Source organism: Syzygium oleosum, unplaced genomic scaffold, assembly GCF_021117445.2.
Source record: "Syzygium oleosum isolate NSW1041296 unplaced genomic scaffold, Sole_v2.1 Sole_v2.14, whole genome shotgun sequence".
Taxonomy (NCBI): Eukaryota; Viridiplantae; Streptophyta; class Magnoliopsida; order Myrtales; family Myrtaceae; genus Syzygium; species Syzygium oleosum.
The window spans coordinates 8,732,800-8,752,700 of NW_026607498.1; the positions used below are offsets into that span (position 1 = coordinate 8,732,800).

At 38.6% G+C, this 19,901-nt stretch overlaps 3 protein-coding genes and 1 pseudogene across 3 annotated transcripts; all 4 read left to right on the top strand.

The window, feature by feature from the left end:
- Positions 1-336: 336 nt before the first annotated feature.
- LOC115688498 (dirigent protein 5-like) lies at positions 337-808 on the top strand (annotated as a pseudogene).
- Positions 809-1,505: 697 nt separating this feature from the next.
- LOC115688509 (dirigent protein 5-like) lies at positions 1,506-2,193 on the top strand. Its single transcript, XM_056318070.1, has one exon. The coding sequence runs from the start codon at positions 1,531-1,533 to the stop codon at positions 2,086-2,088; it is 558 nt and encodes a 185-aa protein (XP_056174045.1). The 5' UTR covers positions 1,506-1,530; the 3' UTR covers positions 2,089-2,193.
- Positions 2,194-6,448: 4,255 nt separating this feature from the next.
- LOC115688445 (dirigent protein 5-like) lies at positions 6,449-7,217 on the top strand. Its single transcript, XM_030614262.2, has one exon. It carries the CDS (start codon positions 6,483-6,485, stop codon positions 7,044-7,046), a length of 564 nt encoding a protein of 187 aa, XP_030470122.2. The 5' UTR covers positions 6,449-6,482; the 3' UTR covers positions 7,047-7,217.
- A 7,202-nt stretch (positions 7,218-14,419) lies between these two features.
- Positions 14,420-15,190, top strand: LOC115688501 (dirigent protein 5-like). Its single transcript, XM_030614327.2, has one exon. The coding sequence runs from the start codon at positions 14,445-14,447 to the stop codon at positions 14,994-14,996; it is 552 nt and encodes a 183-aa protein (XP_030470187.1). The 5' UTR covers positions 14,420-14,444; the 3' UTR covers positions 14,997-15,190.
- The last annotated feature ends 4,711 nt before the right edge of the window (positions 15,191-19,901 follow it).

Sequence of the window (19,901 nt, forward strand, 5' to 3'; positions counted from 1 at the left end):
GATATCCCATGACGATCTTTATCCAAATATTTATAACAACTAGTGATTTAGCTCGGATTGCTAAATGAAGATATTGATTGAATATAACTAGAGTGGAGACAAAGAGGAATGTATAAACCAATGCAGCCATAAATTCAATCATGTTTTACAATTATAGCTTCCATACCTGTTCTGTTTGTTTGGGATTATCTCCAAAAGAGAAAGACAAAAACTAAAGGAAAAAGAACTCGCACGCACAATCCATCGAACATTTTAACCATGAGAAACATTTCGCGCAATTCCTTCTTCATTTTCGTCCTCCTCTTCACACTCCAACACGCCGTCGAATGCAAGACGATGTTAAAAGAGGACAGACCTTGCAAGAGATTCGTCCTCTTCTTGCACGACAAGCTCTTCAACGGGACCGATGCGGCCAATGCAACGTCGGCTGCGGTCACGGAGAAGATCGATGGATTCGGTGACTTCTTCTTCGGGAAGATGGTCATATTCAAAGACCCGGTGACAAGGGGCCACATGTTCCATTCGCTCCCGGTTGCTCGAGCTCAGGGGTTCTGTATCTGGGACTTGAAGACTTTCTATAATGCATGGTTCGGGTTCAGCTTGGTGTTCAATTCGACCAAGCACCGAGGCACGCTGAACATAATGGGCACCAACATTGTAGCGGACAAGGTTAAGTTTTTCTCGGTCGTCGGCGGCACCGGAGACCTTTTCATGACGAGAGGGATCATCGCGGGTGGAATTGGATTCTTCCGAAGGACTTGATTATTTTCGTTTGAAAATGGATATTAAGCTATACGAATGCTATTAAACCCTAGTGCTAAATTTCTAGAGTGCTTTTATTTGTAATATCGCATGTCATATGATAGAATTAGTTAAGATCTCTCACTAGACCTAGTGAGAACTTATCTCTCTCATCGGAATAAGGGATTTTGTTGGGTGACAAATTCATCCTGAGATCTATCTATTCATTTTGGACCTCGTTGTTTCTTCAGTTGTATAGTTCTCCAATGCCGTGATAGCTATACGGACTAGCGAGGAAAATCGCTTCCTCGAACGTTGGAATGCAACTTCTATGAAATTGAAACCCGACCTTGTTTTACCAAAAAATAGAACTTAAGATAGTTTCTTCTCCTCTTATCTTCACCTTAGACTAATTGCTGCGTATCTCTTTACAGATATATCAAAATCTTGGTAGGGCCATGCCGATATGTTCATGTGATTATGCGTGCCTCTTCTTAGCCTAACACCAACCAAAGCAGATATACCATATACCAACCAATCACGAGAGAGTTGCCTTGTGCTTTCTCAGTCAGACTATATCCATATTAGAAGACAAATAGTGGTTAAATAATATCTTAAATTGAAAAGTTGCTTCAAGAAACCGGTATAACAAATTGAAGATAAAATAAGAAAGAAAGGCACCTCCCTACACTGAAATACGGGGTCCAAAAATTCCTAAATAAGCTGAAGCGAATCTCCATCTAGGATCACAAGCATTAGCCAATAGCTAGCAACTACACATAATCAAACATGAGAAACGTCGTTGCGCGCAGGTCATGCTTCCTCGTCCTCGTCCTCCTCCTCCTATTCACAACCCAATTCGCATCGGCTACCAAGAAAACCCTCAACAAGGAACACCCATGCAAGAGATTGGTCCTCTACTACCACGACATACTCTTTGATGGCAGCGACGTGGCCAACGCGACGTCTGCGACGATCACTAACGAGACTAGGCTCGGCAACTTCAAGTTTGGGAAGCTGGTTGTGTTCGATGACCCCATGACGAGAGATAACCATCTTCACTCCCCAGCGGTCGCTCGAACTCAGGGCTTCTATTTCTACGACATGAAGAGTAACTACAACTCGTGGTTCGCCTACACCTTGGTGTTCAATTCGGCAGAACATAAAGGCACATTGAACATTATGGGTGCAGATATAATGGCAGCTCAAACTAGGGATCTTTCTGTGGTGGGCGGAACCGGAGATTTCTTCATGGCAAGAGGAATCGCGACCATGGAGACCGATACTATTCAAGGAGCCAAGTATTTTCGCCTCAAAATGGATATCAAATTATATGAGTGTTATTAGAGAAGCTTTCTTCGTGGAGCTCTCATTCTTCTGTGTTTTTTGCAAGAAGAGAGATTCAATGTTTCTCCAATTAAGCATTTTTCGTTCATGTTGCGATTGGCACTTTGGGAGAACCAATTATGGAAAGTTAATTTGAGATTGGACTGAAAAGATATATCCATTTGACTCTATTGTCATTTTTTCCGATAAAGATCCCACCAAACTTATCGAAAGAGAAACGGTTGGTATTTGCGTTGAAATTTCTCCAACAAATTGTCTTTTTCCTTTTAATTTTGCGATGAACAAACCCATTTTAGATAGGTACATGAATGATACTCCACTAGTCTAATGAATAGGGATAAAAATTTCCTTACCTCGACTTATCTTGTTTTGGGGGATAATAAGGCACATTACTCAGAAACATACGAGTTATTGAGTTAATTTGCAATAATCCTTGTATCCAAGCAACTTCGGATACACACTTTATCGAGTTTATTCTGACTAATGGCAAAAAAAGAGCGTGTTTATTAGCATGACTAAATGAGTTATACATATCAAGTCGTTTCAGATTGAAGTTTTCGCTTTCTTCATTCACTTTTCACCTTGAGGTCATGCTTAGATGCAATAAAACCATCGTGTCCAACATTGTCGGTCCTGCCGAACGATACTGTTTCATAACCTGTATACTGATAACCTTGCGGCACTAATGATTGAATGGACCATGGAAACCAACTTTGCACCAATGTTGGTCAAACGGGAAAGGGGGACCGCGGAGTAGAACCAACAACTCCACTCAAATCTGTATCAATTCACGGACGAAAATTCAACACCTGCATCATAGAGAGAGAACAAGAAGAAGAGAGTAAGTTAGAAAATTCAAATCGGATTGTTGACCGATCAATCCTACTCGAGGGAGAGTAGCTTTCCAAGGTTACTCTCGCTTCACCTAGGTACTCTAGCCTTCATGCTTCTTTCTTCTTCTTTTTTACCCTCCTTTTTTAGGTACCTTTTGAGGTGGCTAGCAATGATCACTTAGAGCGGGTTGAATATGTAATTTAAAATAATTATTGACCAATTTAAAGCAGAAGTAAAAGATCAAGAACAAAATCTGAACAACGTTCAGATTTTAAACAATCTTTGATAACAATTGTGTAAGTGTGCAATGTACTAAATAAAAGGAGTTTTCAAGGGAAGAGAAATCTGCACACAAGACATATGGTGGTTCGACTTATATCAAACCTACATCCCTCGCCCACGCTGACAGCCTACTAGCTGGATTCGACTAATCAAATTAATAAGAAGTTACAGCAAGTTGAGCCGCTTAAACCCAAGCACTTCTCCTCGAAACTAGTGCTGCTTATACCAAGCCAATAGATCACACCATCTCACACCTAAGCACACACTTATAACACTGTTTACACCTCTCAATTGATTACATGTTAAAGCTCATGAAAGACAAGTATAAAGATTGAAGTACACTCAGACTTTGGAATTCTAGATTATGGACTTCATCTCTTGCTTCTACTCCTCGACACGTTGGTCTCCTTTTATACTCCTCCACTTCCAAGCTAGCCGTTGGACAGTCTCCAAAGAATTATCTTCCAATCTACCCGTTGGATAGAACTGTATCAAGAAGATTGCGTAGTCGTTAAGGGACAAAATCTGAATCTCCACTGAATCTGGTTGCCCATACAACCAAAGTCTTGGTTTCCATAAGTAGAATTTCTCCGTTTAGAAAATAACTTGTCTCGAGATTAATTGCCAATCAATCAAGATGTTTTGTATATTAAATCGTTGCAAAACAATCTTCAAGATTGAGTCAATCAATTTATTCTAAGTGTGAAATCCAATACAAATTACTAGCCGTTATGTACGTTCTGAATACGTATTACGTTCTGGACTTGTGTCCGAAGTTCATCATCTCTAGTGTAAAGTCTGAATCTCTTTGAGTATAAAGTCTGAACCTCTTGAAGTAATTACACAATCTAAACAAGATTGACATATGCTTCTCTTCCAAGAATAACTTCCTGAATCAAAATACTTCAAGGCATTTATCAGATTTACAAGACACACATGGATAGTTTTGTCAACTTCAAAATCTATTAAGAGGTTTTCCCAACACTTTTTCCATCATTTTTATGTTATTTCCTGAATATTATAAATTTTTACATACTTACCATCCCTTAACGTGACATGACACAAACACATACACTACCATATACTATATAATACCGTGACTCGATCTCAATCCAAACTTAGCACATTTTGATTCACGTTAACGTGTCTGTGAAAAAAAAGATATATATTTTGGTACTTGATTGAACTTTTATCCAATGAGTATCCATTCTAGTTTCCCACATCATATAAGAATACACGAGTTGATCTTGACATAAAATTATCAGATTATGTTCTATCAAAATGTACCTTTGGCCAAAATTGTGCCCACTGAATTTTTGTTAATTTGGCCTCTGTCATCTACATACAACAAACCTTTCGCATACCACGACAATCTATTGTTTTATGATAATCATGTTATTAGTAACATATCATATATAAAGTATTAATTTGACTAAGTGGTGTCACGAGTTTTGGTTCATTTCTAGTGGCAGGACCCCCTAAAATTCCTCTTTTTAGCCATTTGTCCTCCCTGATTTTAATGTTCTCACCATTCCCTATCGACCACATTACATGAGGGGAAATATTCTCTCTTCCCATAAGTATGCTTTGCCACCCCCAAGAGAGTCTAGCCCCCTTCTCAGCATTCCAAAACTTTCGTTGGGGGAAATGGATTCCTTTAAAAAGTCTACTCCATAAAGCTATTTGGATTTTTTGAAATTCTCCAAGCCTGCTTACACAGCATAGCTTTGTTAACTCAATCAAGTCCCTGAAACCAAGACCCCCCTTGTCCTTCCTAGTGTTAAGGACTTCCCATCGTTTTCGGTGTGCAGCACTCTTTGAATTAGTGTTCTTCCACCAGAATGAAGCAATCTTCTTGTCAATAGCTCTACAGATAGATAAAGGAACTGTAAATATTGACATGGCATATTGAGGTAGAGCCTGCACTACAGTTTTTATAAGGATTTCCTTCCTAGCTTTAGATATCAGCTTTTCCTTCCAACCTTCTAGCTTCATATTTACTCTCCCCAAAATCCAAGCAAACATTTGTTTCTTTGACACACCCTAATCAGATGGAATACCCAGATGCTTGCCTCTCCAGTTGATCACTAGCACTCGCAACTCTCTAGCCATATTTTCTTTTAAATTGTGAGGACAGTCCCTGCTGAGGAAAATTCCTCACTTGTTAAGGTTTATAGCCTGCCCAGATGCCATACAGTATTGGTTTAACATAGCAGCTACATTCTGGCATTCCTGGACCCAAGGTTTGAGCCTGTTATAGGCCATAACCTAGAAGATAATTTTATACGCAAAGTTGCATAAGCTAATGGGAGGGAAATGCTCAACTTTCTCAGGATTGGGGATTTTAGGGACAAGAGAGATGTGAGTTCTATTCATCATAGGGGCTGACGTACCTGAATCAAAGAAATTCTTTATAGTCTTCAGGATATCATATTTTATTACCTCCCGGTGGTGTTGATAGAACAACCCATTCAAACCATCTGGACCAGGTGCCCTTGAACCTCCAAGCTGGAAAACTGCACATTTAATCTCCTCCATCGTAATTTCTGCCACTAAGGATAAATTCATATCATCTTTTACCGATTTAGGGCAATGGTTAAGTACTGGCATAAAATTCCTCAGCCCAATTGATTGATAAAGAATTTTAAAATAATCCGCAATGATCTGTTTTAGCTGCTGCTGATCACGAGTCCAACCTCCTTCTGAGTTTTTCAACATTGTGATTTTATTCCTTTGTCTCCTTTGGACGGTTGTAGCATGAAAAATTTAGTATTCTTATTGCCCCATCTCAACCAATTTATTCTTGCATTCCTTATAATTCAAACTATCCGAGCTCATTTACAAAACTGCACCAGGTCTTTGCATCCTCGAAAATATAACTTAAGATGGTCTCTTCACTTGACTTATCTTCACCTTAGACTAATTGCTGGGTATCCTTTTATAGATATATCAAAGTCATGGTAGGTCCATGCGATTATACATTGGCTCTTAGCTTTCCACCAACCCAAGGACAAAAACAAGCTCCTCAATCACGAGAGAGTTACCTTGTGCTTTCGCAGTCAGACTATATCTATTAGAAGACAAATAGTGGTTAAATAATAGCTTAAATCGTAAAATTACTCCAAGATAACGGTATAACGAATTTAAAAGGGAAAACAAAAGAAGGTATCTCCCTACAGGGAAATGTGGGGTCCAAAAATTCCTGTATAAGGTGAACCGACGCCCCAATCTATGGTCACAAGCGTTAGCCAATAGCTAGCAACTACACATAGTTAACCATGAGAAACATTGTTGCCCACAAATCATGCTTCCTCCTCCTCCTCCTCCTCCTCCTCCTCCTATTCACAAGCCAATTCTCGTTGGCCGCCAAGAAAACCCTCAACAGGGACCGACCATGCAAGAGGTTTGTCCTCTACTACCACGACATACTCTTCGGCGGCGACGATGTGGCAAATGCGACATCTGCGGCGGTCGCTAACGAGACCGGGCTTGGCAACTTCAAGTTTGGTAAGCTGATCGTGTTCGATGACCCCATGACGAAAGATAACCATCTTCTCTCCCCGGCGGTCGCTCGAGCTCAGGGCTTCTATTTCTATGACATGAAGAGTGACTACAACTCATGGTTCGCCTACACTTTGGTGTTCAATTCAACGGAACATAAGGGCACTTTGAACATAATGGGTGCAGATATAATGGCGGCTCAAACAAGGGATCTTTCCATCGTGGGCGGAACTGGAGATTTCTTCATGGCAAGAGGAATCGCAACCTTCGTGACCGATACTTTTCAAGGAGCCAAGTATTTTCGCCTCAAAATGGACATCAAACTGTATGAGTGTTATTAGACAAGCTTTGTACCTCGAGAGTTAAATTCTTGCGAGGACTTTTATTTGTCGTTGTCTATTAGGAATAAAATTGCTATCAGACAATGTTCGAATTCACATTTAAGAACTTATTGTATGGAAGATCCGTTTTTCATGTTTCAAATCAAATAAAATCTCCATGCGCAATCTCTATATTTTGTGAAGAGTGATCTGGTTGGAACACCTAGTGAAAAAGAGAAGCATATTGCCTAATTTTAGTAACTTTCTTCCCAGAGATCTCATTCTTCTGTGTGTTTTGCAAGAAGAGAAATACAATGTCTATCCGATTAAAGCATTTTTTTCATTACGTTCATGACTGCGACTCGCACTTTGTGAAGAAACCAATCATGGACAAACTTTACACAAAAGATGTGGTTGGTATTTGGGTTGAAGTTTCTCCAATAGATTGCCTTTTCCTTCTCTTTTTGCGACGAAGTTATCCAAGTTAGATAGGTAAATTTTAGACCCAAGAGCGACACTCTTCTGAGCTTATGAACCCGGTTAAATTTTCCGTATGGAATTGAGTTTTCTCCATTTTCCTCTTAAATGGCCATCGTAGTTTTCTTGAATTTTGACTCACTTCTTCACTTTTTTCATCTTCCGTTTAGATTATCTTCGTCAGTCATAGTAATCAAATCGAGTAAAGCCAATTTTCTTTTCGATGTCACTTTCTACGTTGTTGCTCGTTTTGGTAGCTCACATTGCTATGGTTGGGGTCCTAAATTGAGAAGTTTCTATTCAAAGCTCTATCGTGTGAAGCCTAATTTCGTACTTTTTTGTGATATTAAAGCTCATTTTGTTTCATAAAAAATGAATGATTTAAAAAATATTTTTCTAAAAATGATCGCTTATACTGCTTGAAATAATTAGTCAATGAAAAATATTTTGATTATCAACATCAATTTATATCTAAATATCTTTGTGAACGATAAAACTACTTTTCGTTCATTCATTTTTTTTTAAGTGTTACAAGCTGTTATTTTTAGATAATTATTTTTAAATTATTTATTTTTGCGAAATAAACAGAGAGTTAATACTTAGGCTCCATTCGTTTGGCGGAAAATATTCTCCCGGAAAATATTCTCCGGGTTTTCGGTGTTCGGGGCGGAAAACGTTTTCCGTGGGAAAATATTTTCCTTCCCCTCATAAAATAGCCTAAGTCATGGAAAATGACTTCCGCTTCTTCAAAAGCGGAAATCATTTTTTCGAAATGCTTCTTCTTCTTCTTCACTAAGGTCGCCGCCGCCCATCATGTCGCCGGCCGCCGGCTACCGCCCGCCGCGCCATGGCCATACCGCCCATCGGCCGCCGATGCGCTGCCGATTTTTAGATAAATATTTTCCGAAACTTTTTCATATTGGTGCCGAACACCGAAAATTATATTCGAAAAACATTTTTCGGGAAAATGACTTCCGAGAAAATATTTTTAAAAAGGAGAATATTTTCGCCTAACGAACGGAGCCTTAATATCTTTGGATAGATCAATCAAAAGCTCGGTAGGGCCATACCAACATGTCCTTGTGATTATGCATTGGCTCTCAGCCTTACACCAACCAACGGAAAAAGACAAGCTGGTAGTTCTAGGTCACCGTTGACCCAAGTTAATCACGAGAGAGTCACCTCTGTGCTTTCGCAGTCAGACTATACCTATTCGAAGACAAATGTGAGTTAAATAATATCTTGAATCGTAAAATAACCCCAAGAAAACGGTAGAAGGAATTTAAAAAAATATAAAGAAAAGAAAAGAAGGTATTTTCCTACAATTAAATGTGGGGTCCAAAAATTCCTATGTAAGGTGAAGCGAAGCCCCATCTATTGGTCCAAAGCATTAGCCAATAGCTGGCGACTACCTATAATTAACCATGAGAAACATTGCTGCGCAAAAATCGGGACCAACCAGGCAAGAGGTTTTACTTACATGACGTACTCTTCGGCGGCCGTGATGTGGCCAACTCGACATATGTGGCGATCGCTAACGAGATCGGGCTTGGCAAATTCAATTTTGGGAGGCTGATCAGGTTCGACGACCTGATGACGAGAGATAACCATCTTCTCTCCCTAGCGGTTGCTTGAGCTCAAGGCTTCTATTTTTAAGACATGAAGAGTGACTATAATGCGTGGTTCGCCTACACTTTGGTGTTCAATTCAACGGAACATGAGGGCACTTTGAACATAATGGGTGCAGATATAATGACAGCTCAAACTGGGGATCTTTCCATCGTGGGCGGAGCCGTAGATTTCTTCATGTTGAATCGTGACCTTCGTGACCGATATTCTTCAAGGAGACAGATATTTTCACCTCAAAATGGACATCAAAGTGTATGAGTGTTATTGGACGAGCTTTGTTCCTCAAGTATTAAATTTTTGAGACGACTTTTATTTATCGTTGTGTCTTAGGAGTAAAATCGCAATACGAACTATGCTTTGAATTAACATATAAGAACTTTGTTTCCGATTCTAGTACGACATTGTATGGACAATACGTTTTAAGACTAAATAAAATCTCCTTGCACAATCTCTATGGTTTGTGAAGAGTGATCTAGTTGAAACTAATAAGGAGTGAGCACCGGTCCAAGGTAAAACCGAGAACTGGACTAGACCAACCCTATTGGCCAATTCTGATCCGGTTTTAGGATCTACATGGTAATTTCCAAGTTTCAAAAATTAAGAACTGATTCCGACAGAATAGGACCCAGGTTCTAGATTTAAAAACGGCAAAAGGACACTATAAGTGCCATAAGTTGTGTACGGAGATCACTTTAGTGCCATAACTTTTTTTTGGATCACTTTGGTATCAACTTTTTTGAAAAACGATTACTTTAGTGCCAATGCTGACATGGTCGCCGGAAATCTGACGTGGCTCTTTTTTTATTAATTTCTGATGCTGACATGGCTCACCGGAAATCTGACGTGGCTCGTCGAAAATCTGACGTGGCTCTTTTTTTGGCCGGAATTTTGGCCGAAGTCACTAAAGTGATCTTTTTTCCTCCGACTTGGCACCAAAACGATCCGAAAAAAAGTTACGGCACCAAAGTGATCTCCGTACATAACTTATGGCACTTATAGTGTCCTTTTGCCATTTAAAAACTACCCACCCCGGAATCACTCACCACTACTTGGATAATGCCAATCTCGACAGAGTAGGTTCCAGTTTCTAGTGGCGTCCAATCTGTCTCCAACTTGGTGAGTGTCGGCATATCGAGCAAACTTTTCGGGGACATCCACTGTTTGATCTCCACCTCCTTCAAAGAATCTAATTCTTTCAATGTCAACAACTCTCAACACTCCATAATAACGTAGCTCAAAATGCTGTAGTTTTTCCATCTATTATAAATTGTTGCTTTTGGCGGATGAGAAATTCTGTTGTTGCTTTAACTTTCATTTTGCTTGACTAAGGGATGAGTTGGACACTTCCCAATTGTTTTATATTTATGTTTGTTTTGTATCATACTTCTTCCCGTTTTGTTGCTCTACTATTTTGCTGTAACTATTATTTGTTTTTGTTGTAAATTAGGGGATGTTTTACTTAAATTTGTCTTTTCAAGGAATAAATGAAATGAATAAAAAATTGGTTTGCTCGGGAACCGGACTAGACCAACAGGATCGGTTCCAGACTCTACAGGGTAGGTTTCGAGTTCCAAAAATTGAGAACCGATCCCCACAAGACAGATAAATAACCTATCCATCTACGAACCGCTCACTCCTAGTTGAAACACCTAGTGAATACATGGAAGTCAATTTGAGAGGGGACTGAAAACACATAACCATTTGAGTCAAGTGTCACTTTCTTCCAATAAAGATCCCACCGAACTTTTCCAAAGAGATGTGGTTGGTATTTGGGTTGAAATTTCCACAACACATTGTCTCTTTCCTTTTCATTTTGCAACGAAGAAATCCACGTTAGATAGGTAAATATCAGACCCAATAATGCTACTCTATTAAGATTATGAACAAGGTAAATTTTTCCACGTTGAATTGAGTTTTCTCCATTTTTTTCCTCTTTATTTGGCCATCATTTTTTTAAACTTTTTGACTCACTTCTTCATTTTTTCACCTTCTGAATTTTTTAACGCCTTTTAAATTATCTTCGTCGGTCATAGTAATCGAATCGGGTGAAGATAATTCTCTTTTCAATATCACTTTCTACAATGTTGCTCGTTTTGGCAGCTCACATCGATATGGTTATGGTCCTAAATAGAGAGGCTTCTCTTCAAACCCTCTCATGTGAAGCCTCATTTCGTACTTCTTCGTGATATAAGTCTACCTCCATTGGAGAGTCATATGCTTACCAAGAAATAGTAGACAAGGCGACTAGTAAGTGTTAACACAAAGATATTTCGAGGAAGAAAACAACATTCCTCACTTTTCTGTATATGTTCTTCATTAGTTTATAATGACCTAGAGACGTATATATATACAAAGAAAAGAAAGAATCTTAAAAGATATATCCTCTAAACTAGCTAACTATAATCCTTGATTCTAGCTAATTACAATCATAAATATATTTTACAGCTCATTCTCACAGTAAACACCAAAGAACATGGTCCCCGTAGTACTACTGAATAGAAAGAATATCAAGGATAGCGCCTCTCCACTAAGTCAAATTCAAACAACGTGGGAATTCACCTTGGACTTCATAAAAGTGCTTGTCGAGAAAATCCTCAAAATATTAATTGACCCATACTTAATAAAGGAATAAATTTTAGTTTCCGAGAAATCAATTTTAAGCATTGCGATAAAATTAAAGAGGGTTGAGAATCACGATTCCTCTTTTGATTAAGTGTTTTAAATATCCTCGTTAACCAAATCCTTACATGTGAGAAAAAAAAAATCACGCTAGCATATTGCATACCTTAGTGATTGGTTCTTGTCCGTCATATATATTATCTATATCATGAGTTTATACGAAATATGTTTCATATAGAAAAATGTCGGTGTTCTTATTGGAATCCGAATTTTTAATGGATCAAGGACCGGCATTGGATTGATTGGTAGCTTACCTACCGCTTATAGACAGACCCGCTTCGGCTTCCAACTTCAACTCCGCAAAAGGCTAATTTGGCAACCTAACTCCACCACTGTTTCACCAGAAAACAAATTGACCAGAGAAAAAAGCACCAAACGGGGTGTGAGTTGGAATTCCTCGACACGTGCATACAGACATTATTGACAGTTTGTGGAGTTCTTGTCCTCGTGCATAAGCCCGGAATAGATTACTCCAGCTCCTGCACCGACAAGACAAACCGACTAAACTCAGGCATCGTTGACATCGCACCACTTACCATAAAAAGAGAACATCAACACCACACCCTTTCTTCGTCCTATCATATGATGATAATACAGTGAATGAAGCAAAATTTAGAATTTTTTGTCACCAACCAAACCAAGCTGTGCCAATTAACTTTAGCACCTAAATTCCTTGTCAAACTCCATACATCCTTTTGATTAAACCTACCATTTCCAGATGTTTTGCAGAGAGACTGGAGTGATGTGTGCTTGTGCCCTTTCTAGCCACAATCTTCTACTCTTTACCAGCTAGCACCACACGTGTTGTGCGTAAAGAGGAAAACCACCGTTGAAGTCTTGCCCTATTTCTGAAAAATGCAGAACAAAAATGCTCCGAAAAACGAGAACGGTTTAGATGTAAGTACAGTAAAGATGATCGATTTTCTCGTTGCTGAAATAACAAGTATAGTTTAGTGAATTTACGAAATGTGACCACACCTTCACCGTGTCCTCACGGTGATGGTGTTTGCTACGATCCCACAGAACCCATTGGTAACATGCATGCATAAAAAAACAATATATTTAGAGATGTAATGTGTCATGTTATCGTCCAGAGAATTTGTTCCAGTGCCAAGAAAATCTGTCATTGTTAATTTATAAACCGTTTAGATTGGTGGGCTGTTAATGTTAATATATGATACTGAAACTAGAGGTCTCAAGATTCATTCCTCACAATCTCTTCTGCATAAGTATGATTAACTGTGCAAGTAGTAGGTAGGGTTTTCATTAAGCCCTAGGTATAGTTTTATATGAAGGAATCGGAATCTCAATTGAACTTTGCCATATATAGGCCTCGCTGTTCCACCTTACTCTATGCTTTTCTCAAATCATAGAAAGATTCCAATGTATGGACTGCACAAAATACCAAGCAAGATTATTTCCCTGTATTTCCCTATATATAGAAACCCAAGATTTTATGGCAACAGCCAAATATCTCCATCAGATATTAGTCATTTAATAAATCAGATTAATAATTTAGGTGAAACGAGATCAAAGAGATGACTTATATTTTTTCTTTCTTGTTATTCGAAACCATATCGCAATTAGTTAATATTTAGGCCGTGCTCGAAACCTCATTAATTGAGTCGGACATTAAATATCTTCCATAAAAAATAGAGCCAAAAATGTATGTGGTTGCGACACATACTGCCTATCATACAGTGAAAAGTCTAGGCATGGTCATAGACAAAGGTATCTATTTCGGCGGATCACATGTACGTGTACCCCATCATAAGATCCACACATTGACAATGAGCATATCATTTCATCGAATTTCCTTTTTTTTTTTCCTCCGGATCAATTCCTCGCAATCTATTTTCATCAAATTCTCTACTTTTCCCTAAACATTTTGAGTGGAAATGACCGGATACGTCGATCAATCACATAGTCACTTCGCAACGTTTTGCATTAGTGAGAATCATTAACTATGCAAGTTAATGGTAGAGCAAACATTGACCTTGCCATTATGCCTTTTCACTATCGTTTTAGATAAAGGAATCAAAGCCGTAATTGAACTATGTCATCTTTAGGTTCGACGTCACTATTCCACCTTTTACTTCAGGTGTGTGTGTATATATGTACACGAACACAAGATTTGATACCAACAGCCAAACATCTCCATCAAACATTAGTTATCAGATAAATCAGATCCATCAATTTAGATGAAATAGGATCAAAGAAATATCTTCCTTTTCTCTTTGTCAAATTCCCCTTTGACTAATTGCCGGGTATCTTTTCATAGATATATCCAAACCTTGGTAGGGCCATGCCAACATGTCCATGGGATTATGCATGGGCTCTTAGCCTCCCACCAACCCTAGGATAAGCTCGCCAACCACGAGTGAGCTACCTTGTTCTTTCGCAGTTGGACTAGATCTATTAGAAGAAAAATAGTGGTTAAACAACATCTGCAATCATAAAAGTACTCCAAGAAAATGGTACAACGAATTTAAAACTAAAAAAGAAAAGAAAGGAAGGTATCTCCCTACAATGAAATGGGGGGTCCAAAAATTCCTATATAAGGTGAACCGAAGCCCCATCTAATGGTCACTACACAAGCATTAGCCAATAGCTAGCAACTACACGTAATTAACCATGAGAAACATTGTTGCACCCAAATCATGCTTCCTTGTCCTCCTCCTCCTATTCACAAGCCAAATCTCTTTGGCCACCAAGAAAACCCTCAACAAGGACCAACCCTGCAAGAGGATTGTCCTCTACTACCACGACATACTTTTCGGTGGCAACGATGTGGCCAACGCGACATCTGCTGCAGTCGCTAACGAGACCGGACTCGGCAACTTCAAGTTTGGGAAGCTGATTGTGTTCGACGACCCCATGACGAGAGATAACAATCTTCTCTCTCCAGCAGTTGCTCGAGCTCAGGGGTTCTATTTCTACGACATGAAGAGCGACTACAACTCGTGGTTTGCGTTCACTTTGGTGTTCAATTCGACGGAACACAAGGGCACTTTGAACATAATGGGTGCGGATATAATGGCGGCTCAAACTAGGGATCTTTCCGTCGTGGGCGGAACCGGAGATTTCTTCATGGCGAGAGGAATCGCGACCTTCGTGACCGATACATTTCAAGGAGCCATGTATTTTCGCCTCAAAATGGACATCAAACTGTATGAGTGTTATTAGACAAGCTTCACACCTCGAGGATTAAATTCTTGCGATGACTTTTATCTATCACCCTATCTATCAGGATCGTTATCGAACTATGCTTCGAATTAACATATAAGAACTTTGTTTCCGATTCTAGTACTACATTGTGTGGACAATCCGTTTTTCATTTTTAAGACTAAATAAGATCTCCATGAACAATCTCAATGGTATATGAAGAGTGATCTAGTCGAAACACTTTAGTGAATGCATGGAAGCCAATTTGGGAGTGGACTGAAAATACGTATCCATTTGACTCTCTGGAGTGACACCTTTTTCCGACAAAAGATCCCATCAAACCTTTCCGGTAAAAGTGTTAAAAAAGTCCTAAACCTTTTGCATTGGTGCCAATTCAGTCTTAAACCTTTTTTTAGTGCTAATTCAGTCATAAACCTTTTTTAGTGCCAATTCAGTCCTAAATCTTTTGCATTGGTGCGAATTCAGTCCTAAACCTTTTACATTTGTGCCAATTTGGTCATAAACCTTTTTTTGGTGCCAATTAGTCATAAACTTTTTGTATTTGTGCCAATTCAATCCTAAACCTTTTTGTATTTGTGCCAATTCAGTTCTTCGACACGTGAATAGCTATTAGCTGGAAGGACTGAATTGGCACTAATGCAAAAGGTTTAGGACTGAATTGGCACAAATATAAAATGTTTAAAACTGAATTGGCATCAAAAAAAGGTTTATGACTGAATTGGCACCAATGTAAAAGGTTTATGACTGAATTGACACCAAAAAAATGTTTAAGACTAAATTGGCATAAATGCAAAAGGTTTAGGACTTTTTTGACACTTTTCTCGAACTTTTCGAAAGAGATGCCGTTGGTATTTGGGTTGAAATTTCCACAATCCACTTTTCTTTTTCTTTTTGTAAATTATGTTCGTTTAATCAAATCGTGTAAAGCTAATTCTCTCTTCAATGTCACTTTCTACATTGTTTCTCGTTTTGGTAGCTTACATTGCTATGGTTGTGGCACTAAATAGAGAGGTTTCTCTTCAAGCTCTATCGTGTGAAGCATGCTTTCGTAGTTTTTCATGATACAAAGCTCTGTTTTTTTTACGAAAAATGAATGATTTGAAAAATAATTTCCTAATAATCGTTACTTGTATCATCTAAAATAATTATCAGTCAATGAAAAATGTTTTCATTAAATACAACATTTTATGTCTAAATGTTTTCGTTGACGATGAAAACATTTTCTGTTTATTCATTTTTGTGAGCAATACAAGCGATTATTTTTATGGAAAACATACGATGAAAAGATTTTTTATCTATTTATTTTTGTGAGCGATACAAGCAATCATATTCAGAAAAATATTTGAACATCATTCATTTTCCACGAAACAAACGAAGTTTAAGTCTACATCAATTGGAAAAGGAAAACACAATTATTCTCTCACCAAGAAATAATAGATAAGGCGACTAGTAAGCACCAAAAAACATGGTCCACATAGTGCTGAATGGGAAGAATATCAAGGATAGCGCCTCTCTCCTAAGTCACATTCAAGCGACGTGGGACTTCACCTTGGACTTCATAAAAGTCCTTGTCGAGAAAAATCCTCAAAATATTAATTGACCCGTACTTGATAAAGGAATAATTTTTAGTTTCGAGAAAATGAATTATAAGTATTGCGAGAGAAAATTAATAGAGTATCGAGAACCACGATTCCTCGCTAACAAAATCCTTACTCGTGAAAAGACCTCTGTAGCACATTGTTGATGGATCCAGCAATGTCTCACCAGAAAACGATTGACAAGAGAAGAAAGCAAAAGGGGTGTGTGATGGGATTCTTCAACGCGTGCGTGAATAGCTGCTTTTGGATGCTCGCGTGACGGGCGTGCTTGGAATGTTCCCACACTCTTATCTTCATAGAAAATTACGAAAAGAATTCACAAACTTATTACTATACGAATTCCAAATTCCATCCGAAACTTTTTAATTTGGCCGACTTCTTTTTTGGTAGAAAATTTGGCCGATTTAGTTATAAATCTTTTGACGATTTGCCAATGTAGTCCTTCTTGGATAAAAATCGCTGACGTGGACGCCGGCCATCTTACGTGGTATGGCCGGCGCTAATATGGATGATTTTTGCAATTTTTTTAAAAAAAAATCTGAATTTTCTTTTTTTCCCTTTTTTTTTCCTTTTTTCCTTTCTCTTTTATTCTTTCTCTTTTTTTTCCTTCATTGGATTTATGGAATTAACTTAGCAAATCATCAAAAAGTTTAGAACTAGATTAATCAAATTAAAAAATTTATGATTGAATTGGCATATGTATGATAGGTTTAAGACAGGAAAATTACCAAAAAAATTCCTAAACCTATTGCACTTATGACAAATTAGGGGTTAATTCCAAAAAAAAGCATCAACTTTAAGTCGAGAGACAATTCTGGCCCGAACTTTTTTTTATCCCATAAAAAAACACCAACTTTAGGTCGAGTAACAATTCTTGCCCTAACTTTTTTTTGTCTCATAAAAAATCACCAACTTTCACCCTGATTCCAAATTTGGCCCCCCGTTGACTTTCTGTCTGAAGTCAACCTTATTTGAAAAAAAAAGGTTATGGTGGTGATCTTGACAAATCACGTCCATGGCGTCTGTCGACAGATGGTGGACTACAGCTTTAGATTACGAAAAAACGACGAAGTCTGGTCAAAGAAATTCAATCTGGAGATATTTTTTACTTGCCAGTGAAATAAAGGAAATAAACAGTTTCACCGTTATTCTTCAAGTTGTGGCTCAGAGAATAAGACAATGAATAGTGCTTTAAATCCAATCAGCAAGCCACGTGGATTTATTGCTAAGGTAGAATAGTCAAGTTGGATAATCAATAATTCTAAGTCAATGGAGGCCAAATTTGGGATTTAAGTGAAAGTTTATGTTTTTTTACGAGATAAAAAAAAATTGGGGCCAGAATTGTTACTCGATCTAAAGTTGGTTCTTTTTTATGGGACAAAAAAAAGTTCAGGTCAGAATTATTCCTCAACCTAAAGTTGGTGTTTTTTTAAGGGACAAAAAAAAGTTTGGGCCAGAATTGTCCATCAACCTAAAGTTGGTGCTTTTTTTTTTAATTAGGCCGACAAATTAGTCATAAATTTTTCAATTATGTTAATTGAGTCTTAAATATTTTCATGTTTTGCCAATAGAGTCCATCCGGCCCATTTTGGCTTGAAATTGCTGATGTGGACACTAGTCGTCCTACATGGCATAGCCGATGCTGGCGTGGATAATTTTTCTTTAAAAAAATCGATTTTTTAAATTATTTTTTAATTATTTCTTTCTTTTTCTTTTTTTGTCTTCCTCCTTCAGTCGCCATTGCCGACACTGGCCAAAGGAGAGGGTCACCGACAGCCACAGTGGCCTCGCCTAGTGGTTGGTGAGGGCCCGACGACCCTCACACCGCACACGCCACGAGGGAGAAACTTACACGAGCGAGCTTTGGGAGCGACGGTTGCATTACACGGACAGTCTGGAGGAGGCGGCGGCGATCCGGGACTAGAGGGCGGTTCGAGACTATAGCTGAAGGAAGCAGAGAGGCTGTGACGACGGAGGGTGGCTGATCAAAGGGCCACTGTGACGAAGAAGGGTTGGGGCTCTTTGTCCCCGCGGGTCAGGAGCTTCGAGATCATAGCCATCGCCCAGAGAGAGGGAGCGAGAGTTACGTGAGGGGTGGTTCTGGTGAGAGGGAGATGGTTTTTCACTTTTTGCATTACGATCCAAACGATGGCGTAGAGCGAGGGAGAAAGCGAAGGGAAGGAAGACAGGAGGGTGGGTCTGAGAGACATGCTTTGTTAACATGACCTGTGAGACAAAAATCAAAATCAAATGGTCGTCACCGTCATTCAACAACTCGCTTTTATTTCTCCGCCATGAAAAAGAACTTGAAACCTCCGTTGAAGCTCTGAAACCGAGCTCTTTTCTTATAGAAGAACCCATTGGGCAAGGCAGCCTAAACCATATCTGGGCGAGGCCAAGCAAGGGCCATTCCCCTCGCCCACGACCGGCGAGGGTCGTTGGGACCTTGCTAGCAACAATAGGACGGCCGGCGTCCACGTCAATGATTTTCGACCAAAATTGGCCAGATGGACTCACTTGGCAAAATATGAAAAATTTTAGAACTCAATTAGCACAATTAAAAGATTTAGACTGAATTAGCAAAAATGCAATAGGTTTATGACTTTTTTGGTCATTTTTCCGGTTAGGACTTTTTTGGTGAGAGAAATGGTTATGTAACTGTCCTTAAGCTACTGTAAAAATTACAGCTTATTTTGGGCCACAAAAAATTAATAACAAATATTTAGAAATTATCGTGGGGTCCACTCTTCGAAGAATTTGTCGCTCACAACATGTTATTATTCTGACAGTAACCCAAAAACTATTATGCTAGTAAAACCCTTTTAGTAATTATCATTTCTCTCTCTCTCCATATTAATTTTGGTCATCCATGCGTATAGCTACTTTCCTATGCGGGTCTTGTTAACAAGTGCAATAGAAGCGTTAATTAAGAGCTAATTAACAATACTAAAACTAGTAAAACGTACATCAACATATTTTGGAAATTGAAAACAAGCACATTATTAAAAAATGGCATGCTTTAAAATCGATATGTTCATATCTTCTAAGCATTATTAATGACTCATAACAAGTGCCTTAAGGTACATTCAATACCTTCCTTCCTATCATGTTCTTTTGCTAGCAATTTGGCGCCCGCGCACATGGTTTCATTCTTATTTTCTCATATATTATCGAAAATAGTCAATACTTAGGCCATGTTTAAGACCTCATTAATTGAGTCGGACACGAAATGTCTTCCATCAAGAATAGAGCTGAAAAATATATGAGAAAACTATTATGATCACGGCACATGCGACCTACCCTTTAG